The sequence below is a fragment of the Artibeus jamaicensis genome, unplaced genomic scaffold, assembly GCF_021234435.1.
Source record: "Artibeus jamaicensis isolate MK-2021 breed Jamaican fruit bat unplaced genomic scaffold, CSHL_Jam_final scaffold_1689, whole genome shotgun sequence".
In the NCBI taxonomy this organism is placed as follows: domain Eukaryota; kingdom Metazoa; phylum Chordata; class Mammalia; order Chiroptera; family Phyllostomidae; genus Artibeus; species Artibeus jamaicensis.
Genome location: NW_026522029.1, coordinates 15,545,743 through 15,558,187, shown reverse-complemented (window position 1 = coordinate 15,558,187; position 12,445 = coordinate 15,545,743). Strand labels below are relative to the sequence as shown.

The 12,445-nt window shown below is 54.9% G+C and overlaps 2 protein-coding genes across 4 annotated transcripts in view; both read right to left on the bottom strand.

The window, feature by feature from the left end:
- LOC119039144 (butyrophilin subfamily 3 member A3-like) overlaps nt 1-12,445 on the bottom strand; it is an 87,923-nt gene that overhangs the window by 75,016 nt on the left and 462 nt on the right. The gene's annotated exons all lie outside the window — the stretch shown is intronic.
- Nucleotides 4,153-12,193, bottom strand: LOC119040908 (butyrophilin subfamily 3 member A3-like). The gene is made up of 8 exons (XM_053655861.1): nt 11,893-12,193; nt 10,697-11,026; nt 9,347-9,544; nt 9,219-9,239; nt 9,113-9,139; nt 7,685-7,711; nt 7,248-7,274; nt 4,153-5,842 (listed from the first exon to the last, which is right to left on the bottom strand). The coding sequence occupies exons 1-8, from the start codon at nt 12,191-12,193 to the stop codon at nt 5,106-5,108; spliced, it is 1,668 nt and encodes a 555-aa protein (XP_053511836.1). The 3' UTR covers nt 4,153-5,105.

The following is a 12,445-nucleotide window of genomic DNA, read 5'->3' as shown; positions in this document are numbered from 1 at the left end:
TCGGCACCCCTGAGGTCCCATGTGCTCAGTGCCACCCGGAGCCTCAGCATGTGTGGGGACCTCATGTGGAGACCCCCGTGTGAGGGACAAGCCAGTGACGCAGGCGCGTGTACGTGGGAAGGTGGGAGTTTTCTCCCGGAAACAAACACGTGTATAAAAACGCCCTTCACACTCCGTCTCTCTGAGCAGCTCAGAGTCTAAATGGCCCAGACAGCGATTCTCAGAGAAGCACAGGCCCTCCTCCCCGTGAAACACGATAGCGCCTGAGCACGTGGGGTCATGAGTGTGCATGTGGAGTCACGTGTGTGCACACGGCACTGGCACCATGCAGAGAAGCGGGCCCCCTGGTGTCAAAGCTGGTCGTCTGCCGACACCTGGGAGAAAGGCCTGGAGTCAGACTGGGCCTCGGTCAAAGGCTCTGGCACCGGTTACAGCAGCGGGGGCAACACTTGCAGCCCCGCAACCCCGCTGTCCACAGCGTGGACTCCAAGGAACATGCACCTGTGCCGTTTGTGCAAAGTTTCACGTGTGCCAGTCCACACAGATCTTCTGAAAAGCATCAGAACACTGAGTGTGGCTTTGCCGAGTGAAGACTGGAACCCACTGGTATAAACATGGAGCCCCCCCACCCCCGGCTGAGCTGACAGGGCCCCGCCGGATGCCTGTGAACTGCCTGATGCACCCACACGTGAGCGAGAGAAACCTGAGCTTCTGTCAGGAAATTAAGAGTCGAGTTTCACTTCCAAATTCTAGGCAGGTTAATTATCACTGAATGAGACCTGTCTGAAAGGTCCCCAAATCCTATTTATTCTTCTCTCAGTAATTCACCAGGAGTGTGTGCAGAATGGAGGAAAACTCAGGTCTTGTGGCATCAGGATGCTGCTGACGAGGGTTGACATGTGAAGAGGGTTTGCAGACTCAAAAGGATCCCACACCTTTCTCTGCGGGTGGTTTTTAGAGAAGAGTCGCCCACCCCACACATGGTGTGTGTCACTGTTTCACCTGATGACATGAGTGAAATGTCCCTCTCACTGAGCACCTTTAAGTTCCAGGGACAACTGTCCGCTCTGGGGCCTTGGGTGCCTTCGGCCTCGTCTCAGCCCTGGGTCACCTGCCAGGAAAATCTCCTTCCTCCTCGCCGGAGCGGTGGTTCCGGCGTCCACATGGTGGTGTCCGCTGCCTGGCCGGTCCCCGACTGTCCCTGCAGGCACGGCCGCGGGCGGCTCCCCCAGTGGAGTCCCAGGTTCCCTGGCGCTCCCGGCTGCCGCCCGCACGCCGACCCCCTGACCCTCTCAGTTCCACGGTTCCTCGTGAGGACGTACCTGGTCCGCTGCGCGTGACCTGCTTCTGCTTCAGTCTTGGCCTCTGTCCCCCCTCCCTGCAGGGCCCTCCCCTCTTTTGCTGCAAACTCTGCTGTCTTTTCACAGGGTTTTTTGTGTGTGCAAATAATGTCTTACTACGAGCAGGGGCTGATGCCATGTTAAGGAAAGTGAATGTGCATGTATGACTGACTGTGTCAGCACACACACACGTGTGTGCACTGGAAAACAGCGGGCCAAGAAAGGGGTGTGTGTGGCGGCAGAATACATGAGCCGAGGCACCGGAGCACACGGGTGCAGCCGAGAGTGAGGAGTGCGGTGAGAACAGACACTTAATGTGAGTCCGTCCTGTTCTCGTGTCCTGAAGGAAGAGAGGGGGAGGGCTGGAGGGTCCCAGAAACACTGACCACGTGGTTTTACTTAGTGTTTTCAAAGAGGCCCGGAGAGAAGAGCACAAAGACATCTGAGTCTGAACAACGCGTGGCGTTCGTCGGGCGGTGAGACCCCCAGTAATGTAACCAGGGCCCCGTGGGAGGGGACGGCTTCCCGTCAGCAGTGGGAAGGCCCTCCTGGCACATTCCGTCTACATGATGCCAGCGTCTGTGAGCACACACACACACTCAGCACAAGGAAAACAGAAAATGGACGCGCAGACGGTCCCCGTGGGAGACCACGTGACGCTGGCAGAACCTCGTCAGAGGAAGACGGGGGAGGGGGGCTGCGGGCCTGGGAGGGGGAAGCCGGGCGAGGAGCAGGCTCCGTGCTGGGGCCTCCGTGCCAGCCGATGGCCAAGGGCCTCTCCCTGAGACACACGATGACAACGCTGAACTGCGGTCACAACTCAACAGGGAGCAGCCTGAGAGCCGCTGTGCTGGTCTCCCCCCTGATGAAAACACCTCCCACTGTACCCCAGGTTTTCCGTGTGCCCCCCAACCCTGCACCCATTTGCACTCGTGGGCACGACCTCTCAGACACTATTAGTTTAGTGTTTTCCTGGAAAAGGGTCCCTGTCACACCGTGGATATAAACACACATGTGACGTCACAGGGCAGGTTAATTATCACTGAATCAGACCTGAGCTGATTCACAGTGACACTGAGACAGGGACACAGGCATCACTACCGTCATTTGCTTTTCTTAAGGATGAGCAAGTCAGCTCAGCTCGCCCCAAACCGGCTGGAGTCCCGAGTGTCCCCACCTTGGCCTTCTCTGGCCCTGACTTTCTCTGCAACTAGAAACAAAGTGACAAACCCACATTCCTTCTACAAATGATGAACACAGGTGACATGGGACACGTTCTCCAGAGTTAAGTCCACGAGGATTTCCCGACACACCAGCAGTGGACACAGCATCAACAACGACATCATTCTTCAGGAATGTTTTAAAATGCTGTTCCATCTGGGAGATGCAGCAAAAGAAAAAAACTTATTTATGTAAACAGTCTCAATTATGTTTATAACAGTTATAAATGAATGAATCACCATGTTGAGGGAAATCCAATGTTTTAAAAAAAATCAAAATGTTTTAATAAGGACGCCTCCCTGTGAGGAGGGGAGAGGCCTCAGCTCCGCTGCAGCCTCAGCTCCTCAGGGCCCAGGACCCTCCCAGCCCTGCCCCTCCCCCAGCCCCACTCAGGCTCCAAGTGTCTGTTGAGGGTCCTGTGTCCACGGGCTGGGCCCCCAGAGGGCAGGGAACTGACCTGGAATGAAGACCACAGTGTCCCTCTCCTGGCCCAGCAGGGTGTTGTTCACCAAACAGGATGCATTCCTCACAGAGCTGTCCTCGACAATCACGGTCATGGTGACCCTGTGGAGGCCATCTGTGTCCTCGGTGTGAGCATTATCCAGGGCTGGCATATACCAGCCACAGGAGTCCCCCACACTGCATGGGGCTCTGGGTACCTCCCTGTGCAGGTGCGCTTCAGCCGGACCTCCCCATCCTTGTGGCCCTTCATTTCAGTGAGGGGCATGGACCCCAGGCCTGTGACAGACAAACATGTTTAAAATGTCTAATCCCCATGCATGTGACAGACAAGGACCCCTGGAGATCTCTGAGCAGCAGCAGGGACGCACTCCATGGGGTTCCACCTTCTCCCCTGCTCATGGCCCCCATGAGCTCCCTGGCTTTTCAAGACTCGATGCCCACAGCTCTTCAGGACACACCCAGTCACTCAGCTCTTGAGGAGGAGGAAGCCACCCTGCCAGGTAGAGGGGATGCTAGACAAACATCTACTCGTCTGTGGGGGCCTGAGGTTGAGGGAGAAACATTCTGCAAGAGTCACATTGTGAAAAAGCCACTGAAAGAAGGGAAATGACACACCTGCCACCATCAGGCTCATGATGGCCTCCTCACAGCACCTGCCTTGTTGAAAATGACAGCAGTAGATGCGGTTGTCATGGGCAGTGAATTGTGAATGACCAGGGCCAGCCTCCCTTGTGAATGTCTTCACCCACAAAGGTTGTTTGTCCTTGTTATGCCTCAAGTGAGCTCACTAAATGGCCCTGGATCGTTCCCCATGTTCCTGTCACTTGACTTGTTCTCCCACATCTGTCCCTGAGAGAACGATCCCAGACGTTCCCAGCCTGGAGTGGTCTCAGCTCTTCTGACAGCAGGAAGAAGGCCACCTGGGTCCCGTCACTGCAGGGAACCCAGCTCTGCCAGCAACCAGAGCCAGCAAGTCATGGACTGGTCCCTGGGTCCTCAAAACACACAAAACCCCAGCCTGCAGACACCTTGAATACAGTCTGGTGAAAGCCATGCTGGACACCTGACCCAGAGAATTGTGAGACAATAGATTTGTGTCATATGAGGTCATGAAATTTATGATTATTAAAACAAAAGCAGAAATTTAGTACACTAAAGATATTTAGAAAAATTTTAGGGACAATAACCTGTGAACGTGGTGAGCTAACAGTGGGGCTTAAAATGAGAAGAAGCTCCACTGAAGAGTAAAGATGAGTGACAAATTTATTTAGTACATTGACATGACACTCACATGTGGGGGGAGGGGACACATGGTGAAGAGCCACAGTGACCATGATGAGGAAGAGTGGCCTTGCCCCAGGACCCACATGTGACAGGAACCTCAGGAACCTCAGTGGGTGATCAGCGGTGGGTGTCCCTTCCTGGACATGGTTCCCACCATGTGATAAAAATTCCACTGATGCCCACCTGCCCCCTTCCTCCCACAGTCCTGCTCACAGAGGCCCTTCAGGTGTGAGGTAGGAGGTTGGGTCTGCTCTGTGCTCACAGGTCACAGGCTGGTTTAGAAAGGGGTCAGTGGTCTCTTCTCAACCCTGTGTGATGGGGTCACGGTGAATTCATCCTCTGGACCACGGTGTCCTGCAGAGCCAGTCAGTGAAGGGGTGGACCATGGCCCTGACAGTTGACCTTGAGGGATCCAAGTGAGGTGTGGCCTTCATAGTCACCTGCAGTGACCTTTACCCTTGGTGCCCTGGGAAGGACCCTCAGGGCTGCCCATGATCCTGTCCAACAGGACAATCAGCTGCAAAGGGACAGACTAGATGGACGGGGAGGGGCAGAGGTCAACAATCTCCCAGCAACACTACTTTCTCTATGAATTAGGAGGTTTAACTTCGACCTGCCTCGCAGGGTTGCAGTGAACGTCAGTGAAATTCACTTGGAGGAACTGGCACAGCACTAGTACATGTGAAGTTATTTATGAATGGTAGGTATTGCTGTTCAAAGCTGACTGAGTCATCCTTGGAAAGTTAATTCCCCTTTTGTGACTCATCCTTTTTCTCATCTGGAAATGCTGAATGGATGTTAGTAAAGTCCTTCACTCAGTGTGTCTTTAGTGTTTTCTTGCTGAGACATTTTGCAGTTAAGGAGGCCCTCAGGTCCAGGCTGGGCAGCGAGAAGCAGAGACGTTTCTTCAGCCTGAGGGTCCCCATTCCCTTCAGCTGAGCCCTGGGACACTGGGGTCTCCAGGGAAGGGTCAGGGCCTGGGTCAGGCACAATGGACGTTCCCACTGCTTTCTGCGCTGGGCAAATGGTCAAGGGAGTGGACTCAAATGTTGAAATCCCAAAAATAGGCCTCAGGGGCCCAGAGAAGGAGGTGGGTGGGAAGGTGAAGATGTGAGACCCATCGATGGCATTGTAGAACGAGACCTCCCCCAGCTCATAGTCCAGGAAAACCCCCACCCTCGCGGGAGAGTCGACAACTGTCAGTTTGGTCTGGGGTTCTGTGAGAGCTCGGTAGTTATTCTCAGGATAGAGCCCCACAACCCAGAATCCATTCTCAGGGTTCATATTCACCCTAACTTTTTTCTCCACATTCTGCCTACACACCCCCACTTGCCACTGTTTCCTGTCCTTCACATCCACTTCCCAGAAATGTCTCCCTGATCTGAAGCTCTTACAGCCCAGGGCACTGTAATGCCAGGAAAACCTCTTCGGGTGGTCAGGCAGGTTCTGCTCTTTCTCTGCTGGCCGCAGGCTCCTCTGGTCCTCAGACACACAGAGTTTGGGGTGCACGCTGTCCAGATCCAGAATCAAATCCACTGCAGAGGGTTGGGAGAGTGCGGGCTCAGCCCACAGAGGCATAGCTGTCAAGACCTCAGTCATGGCAGGAGGTGAGGGACCAGAGCCTGGGTCCCCACCCTGCACTGGATGTGACCCTCAGCCATGCCAAGAGAACCCCCAGAGGTCTTGTGTGCACTGAGGAAGGGGAGGGTGAGGAGGGTTGAGGTTGACTTTTTCCAGTTTGTCCGCGTGCAAACTCCGTGTCTACCTGTGTTGTGCCGTCACATGGATTAAACATCAGCCCTGGCACTGCCCCCTGAGCTGTGATGTCTTTTTCTGCACAGTCGCTCTTTCCATAGACACCAGCTATGAAATATCTTGACTCTCATTTTATATAAATACTATGGGGTTGAAAATACTAATCTTTGGGATCAAGTAAGACAAGTGAGTGGTACACTGAGCCCCAGGCCAGGCAGAGGAAGTGCCTGGTGTGACGTCAGACACCACGTCCCTTCTGTGCTCAGGGCCAGTCTGGTGCTGCCACATTCTCTGTCCCTGTTCCTGTCAGTCATTGGTGCCCGAGTTACAGTGTGAAAAAGTGCTGTGAGGGGTGTGTAGTCAGTGGATAATCTGTGCAGGTTGCGGGGTCCTCTGTCCGCTCTGACCCTGGAGCCCTGAGAGTGAATCAGCCCACAACTCAGTGTGTTACAGTCTCAGGAGTCGCCTGCCTATTTGTAAGTCTTCAGATGCCTTCCACCACCCTGACCCCTGCAGCTCAGTTGGATGTGCTTCATCCTGCAAAGCTAAGGCTGTAGGTTCGATTCCAGGCCACTGCACACGCCTCAGTCCTGTGTCCATGCCCAGGGTTGGGGCGCATACTAGAGGCAGGGGATCGAAGTTTTCCTGTCACATCGATATTTCTCTCTTTCTCCCTCCCCTCCCTTCTCTGTATACATACATATATACATACACACATTCATAATTATTGGGGAGAGATACCTCCTCATCACTGTGGTCACAACTGACAGACAAACACCCCTTCAAATAGGCCGTCTGTTTCCTGTGGGTGTCCTGACCAACACCCAGTCATCACCTCACTCAGTCCTTGTCCCAACCCTCACAGAGCAGGTGTGACTCTGGAACACGCCATAACTGGAGGACACAAGTGGCAGCAGCAGGGGCAGGAGCTTGGTCAGGTCACACCCTCCTCCCCACAGCCCCTCCCTCCAGCCCCACCCCTCCTGCCTCTTCCTCCCATAGAGACCTGTGGACCCCAGGACAGTCACTGTCCGTGGTCCCTGGGCTCTCAGCAGGTGGGGACACCTTTGAGACCATGACCTCTGGTCTCCCCCCACATAGCACTGCCCCCATTAATATTCGGAGAGGAAAGAGGGAGCAGGGGCCCTTGGGGGTTGTCCTGGGGACACAGAGAGATCCACTCACCAGGCTGGAAGAGGGCCATCTTCAAGTCTGGAAGGAAGGAGACACAGACAAGGAAAGGTCATTCTTTCTGTCCTCCCCCACCCACTGTGGTCACTGCGCCCCTTCTCTCTCCTCTCCTCAGTCTCCTCCAATGTCCACTCTCCTCGTCTACAGCTCTGCGGACCAGGCTGAAACCTCTCCCAGTGCTGGGATTCCCTTCATCAGGCTGGGGCCTTGGGGACTTGACCAGGCTGTGCCAGGTGTGTGTGTGTGTGTGAGCAGGGTGAGGGGACACTGCATCTGGAAGGTCCTCTCTGAGTGTCCACACAGGAGGGGGCGGTTCAGCCACAGAAAATGAGCTTCTGAGCTGGATGTGGTCCCTCCTCACCCAGCAGGGAAAGGCTGCACATGCTTCCCACACAGGAGCCAGGAAACCAGAGAGCAGCAGACTCACTCACCTGCATAGGCCTGAGACCGGTCCTCACCTGCAATGGAGAAAGAGTGTCACCTGAACTGTCATTTCTGAGTCAGATCCTTTCTGTCTCACGTGTCCCCCATCATCTTCCTGTGTGCCCCCCACCCTCCCCACCTCTCCCTCTGCCTGTTCCCTCCCCGGCTCCCCCTCTTTCTTCCATCAGCTGCAGCTCAGCACCCCCAGGCGCCCTGCACGGGCTGTCCCAGGGTCACCGCACAGCTGTCCTGTCCCTGTCTGTACAGCAGTCACCTCACAGCCCCGCTCTAGGCTCTGAAGTTTCAGTTACCTTCAGTCAACTGAAGTCAGAAATATTAGATGGAAAATTCTAGAAATAAACACTTCACAACTTGTCGCCCGCACACGACACTGAGAAGTGTGATGACCTCCTCTGCTGTCCCCTCCGACCAGCCCCTTCCTGAATCCTCCCTGAGTCCTGCAGGTCCACCCAGCTCCCCCCTGAGTCACTGGGAGCATGTCTGTGACAGACGGACAGTCCCGGTGTCACAGCACTGGTGTCCAGTCACCCCTGTTTCACCCAGGAATGACCCCAAAGTCCAAGAGCAGTGATGCTTGCAGTGCTGCTGGGCCAAGGAGAAGCCTTCATAATGTGAAAAGGAAAAACCCCCTGACTGTGGGGCTCAGTGGGTGGTGTGCTCAGGGCAGAGGCCTGGGCTGTGGGCCGGGCCCCCGGGGAGTGTGGGAGACAGGCCGGCCATCAAGGTGTGTCCCCCGCATCCGTGTTTGTGCCCCTCACTTTATCCCTTCCTCCCCCTCTTCTTATAAGTAAAGAAGAAATCTCGTTTAAAAATAAAAGGAGGGGAAAAAACCTCGTATATTCAGGTTTGGTGCTATCTGAGGTCACACCCACTGGGGGCCTTGGACTCCCCCCTTGCATAAGGGGTGACCTGTCACCCTGGATGTACCTGGGCATTCATTCCCTCGGCCTGGGCACACGTGTGTGTTCCTGTGTACCAGAATCCACCCCCTCAACTTGTATGATTTCCTTCCTACTCCGGAAACAACTGGGCCACTTAATGTGAAATTTCAGGCACTATTTTTGCAGCAGTTGCGAGAACTCTGTGACAAGTGACATTGGCTACTCCCATTTTTAAGACACTTTTCTCTCTCCTTCTGCCTTTCTTCTCAGTGGATCACGGATTTTACCAACCGACCAGGCAGGGGAGCACTCACATACTGAGTCACCTCCCTGCCCCCTCTCCTCTCTGGGTCCTGGGGTATCCCTACTCGAGCGCCCCCTGGTGGACAGACCCTGTAACCCCTTCCCCACTGAGGAAGACCACTGCCTGCTCCCCATCTGGGTCCTCCTTTCCTCCTCTGGGCCGCTACGGGTGCGCAAAGGGGCTGAAATATCGGAGCAGACAGAGGCTGAGGTGCGGGTCCGGGTACTCACGCTCCAGGTACTGGATCTTTCTCCAACCTGCAGGGAACAATGCCAGGAGTGGGTGATTCACTTCACCAGGGACCTCGGGACAGGAGGGCGGAGGATAGGGACTTACTGAGCTCGGCTTGCAGGCTCTCTGGAAATGAACAGAAAGAGAAAGTCTGATAGGGGGTCGTGGGGAGGACCCCTGTGGTGTGTGCTGGCTGAGGCTGGGAGGCTAAGACCACCTACAGTGTCCCTCACCCATGGCGCTTCTCTGCTGCTGCATCTCTGCCTCCGCTGCTTCTTTCTGTGTTCGCTCCCTCTCCTTCTCCTTGGTCAGGGCCCGGATCTTCCTGTGTTGCCGCAGGAAGCACCACGTGCCCAGCAGCAGAAAGAGCAGAGCAGGCAGAAGCACCGCCAGGGCCACCGCCCAGGGCTCCACGCTCCGGAAGAATGGACCTGCAGACGGTTAAGCATCAGCTGCTGGCCCTGAGGGGCAACTCAGGACAGAAAGTGATCCTTCCCTTCCCAAGGGGCCCTGAATTCTTACAGTCACATAAAAGGACTGTTTTCCTGAAATGTCTCTTACAAAGTCATTCAAGTGCACTCTCTGATCCCTCCATCCCCTATGATTGGTTTCTCCTGAGTCAGCTTGATCTGGTGATGAAGAACATGACCCTGGGGCTGGTGGCCCTGGGTTCAACTTCCAGGTCTTCGGCCTGACTAGCTCTATGACCTTGAACTAGTAACTTAACCACCTGTTCCCGGTTCCCTGTTCAGTACGAGTGCCCGGTTACACAGTGCCTGACACATAGTGAGTGCCATGCAAGGGTTGCTTAAATTAAAAATATATAAACATATTCTTATACATTTTTCTGTGCACCTAAGACAGCACTCTATACCAGCGGGCCCACCTGTTGTTCTCTCTGCTCACCTGGGTCTCGGCGACCTTCCCACCTCAGCACAGGGAGCAGGTCTGCGTCTGCTCTCACAGGGCAGCGCCCACTGCACACACGGCCCAGCGGGGGCCTTGCACCATCTCTGACACTTTGTTGTTACAGTTAATGGTGCAGGAAATAACCTTCTATATGGGACTTTTCACACAAAACTGATCAGTCAGATGGACTCCCAGAGGTGGGATTTGGACTCATAAATATGTATGTTGGATAAGGAATGTTCTTTTACCCCTATAGAAATTGTGAAAATTATACTAACGATATAGCAAATAATTGCAACAAATGTCTAGAGTGACTGTCTACCCACAATCCTGCTGGGTGCATGTGCTCCCAACCACCTCCTTCTTTGTTTTGTTGACAATCTCACAGGTTGAACGTTTCTGTACTCAGTGAGATTGGAAATCCTTTTCTCTGAGAGTTATTTCCTTTTCTCTGAACTGAAAATTCCTGACATTTCTTTATTTTTACTGGAAAGTTTCACATTTCAAGGGAGTTAGCCCTCAGGTGTCTGTGACATAAACACCTCCATGGGGAAGAAGCGCCAGGTCCCTGCTCTGTCCCTTCTGTTCCCTGCAGAGACCCAGGTCAGCAGCAGACAAGGGTGCCTTCCCCCAGGGGACACCCAGGAGCCCAGGGCAGTGGGCAGGGCACTCACCTGCAATGGAAACCATGGCCGACCTTTCCTGGCCCAGCAGGGGGTTTCTGATGACACAGGAGACCCCCTGCCCAGAGCTGCCTTCCAGGATCACAGAGGCTGAGGCTGCATAAAGGCCCTGGGGGTCTGCAGCCTCTGTGGCCACCTCAGCAGGCAAGCCGTGTCCCCTGGTGTCTCTCCACTGGATTTGGGGCTGCGGGTACCAGCCAGCAGACAAGCACTCCAGTTGGATTCCTCCAGCCTCGTAGCCCTTCATTTCAATGTGGGGATCAGAGCCTAGTGCTGGGGAGGGGCACACCCACCAACGGTGAGTGCAGCAGGGGTTCGTTCACCAGGAGCTGTTCCCAGAGTGAGCTGTGCAGGAGAGACTGACCCAAGGTGTGACCACTGCCTGACCATCGCTGGACCCTTGTACTGGATCCAGGGATCTCTGGGCCAGAGCAGAGGTCGCTTCCCCTAAATCCCTTAGAGTCTGCAGGACCCTCCCCTCCCCCACACCTCAGACAAGCTGCTGCCAGGAACACACTGTCACCCCAGCCTGGCAAGCAGGGAAGCAGTTCCTTTCCAGCTGCACAGTGCACAGCCCAGAGCCCCAGTCCTTCCTGCCTCTCCTGTGTGAGCCTTCACCCTGCCATGTGGGGGAGAGACATCCACTTGTCCTTCTGCTGCCCAAGCTGAGGTCTGTGTAGTCCCCTTGGGAAAGCCTTCGTGTAACTAACAGCAGAGTTCTCAGCCTCCTTTTAGGTTCTATCACATAGAGAAACACTCACCCTATGGTTGTTGGTAGGGGAAAATGATGACGTGGAAGAGAGCTGACTTACAGCCAGGAACCGTGCCTTTTTTACCCCTGCATGTAACCCCTAAACCAGAGGAGAGGTGACAGGAAGTGTTTTCATGACCTGAAACACCAAACTGAACCAAGCACCTGTGTACCACCCACTGCGGAGAAGGTCCCCTCTTCCTTCCTGTCACCAACCTCCACATCCCTGCTGAGACCTGGGGGGCAGCATGAGGGACTCTACTGGATGAAGGACGAGCCCTTCCTGGGGCACAACCTGGGTCTGTCATGAACCTCAGAGGAGCAGGGATGGAGGAAGAGGGGCAGGTGCTGGTGAGGAGCCAGAGTGCTCTCAGGTGGGCTTGGAGCCTCTGCCCTTGACCCCACAGGAAAGGAGCACAGATCACACCTGACTCACCTGCAACCTCCAGCTGCACCTGGGCATTTTCAAAGAAATCTCCATCTTGGAAATAACAGAGGTAGGTTCCTCTGTCAGAGGCTCTGACATCTCGAATCTGCAGAGCAGCCTTCCCCGCAGTGATGTCCTCCCTTAAAATCGAAGTTCTCCCTCCATACTCTGCTGCGGGCGTGTCCTCCTGCCCGTGTGCATACGTGTGCACTACCTGCCTGGGGCTGGATCGCACCCACATCAGCTCCATGTGCTCAGCGCTCATCTTTGGGAACAGGTGACAGGGCAGCTCAGCGTCTTCACCCACCATGGCCAGGATGGGCTCAGGGGGTCCAACCACAGCAAACTGAGCTGCTCATCAGAAGGAGGGGCACTGTCAGAGAAAGCTGGGAGCAGCGGACCAGGGGGTGACCCAGCAGGGAGGACAAGGTGAGAGACACCTAGACAGGAACTGGGTCCTAACACAGGTGCATCTGGACGGGCCTCTGCAGGGATGGGGGGAGTCCAGGCTTCTGACTGGGCCCAAAGGTAAAGGCTTCAGATGCACAAACACAGAGCAGGT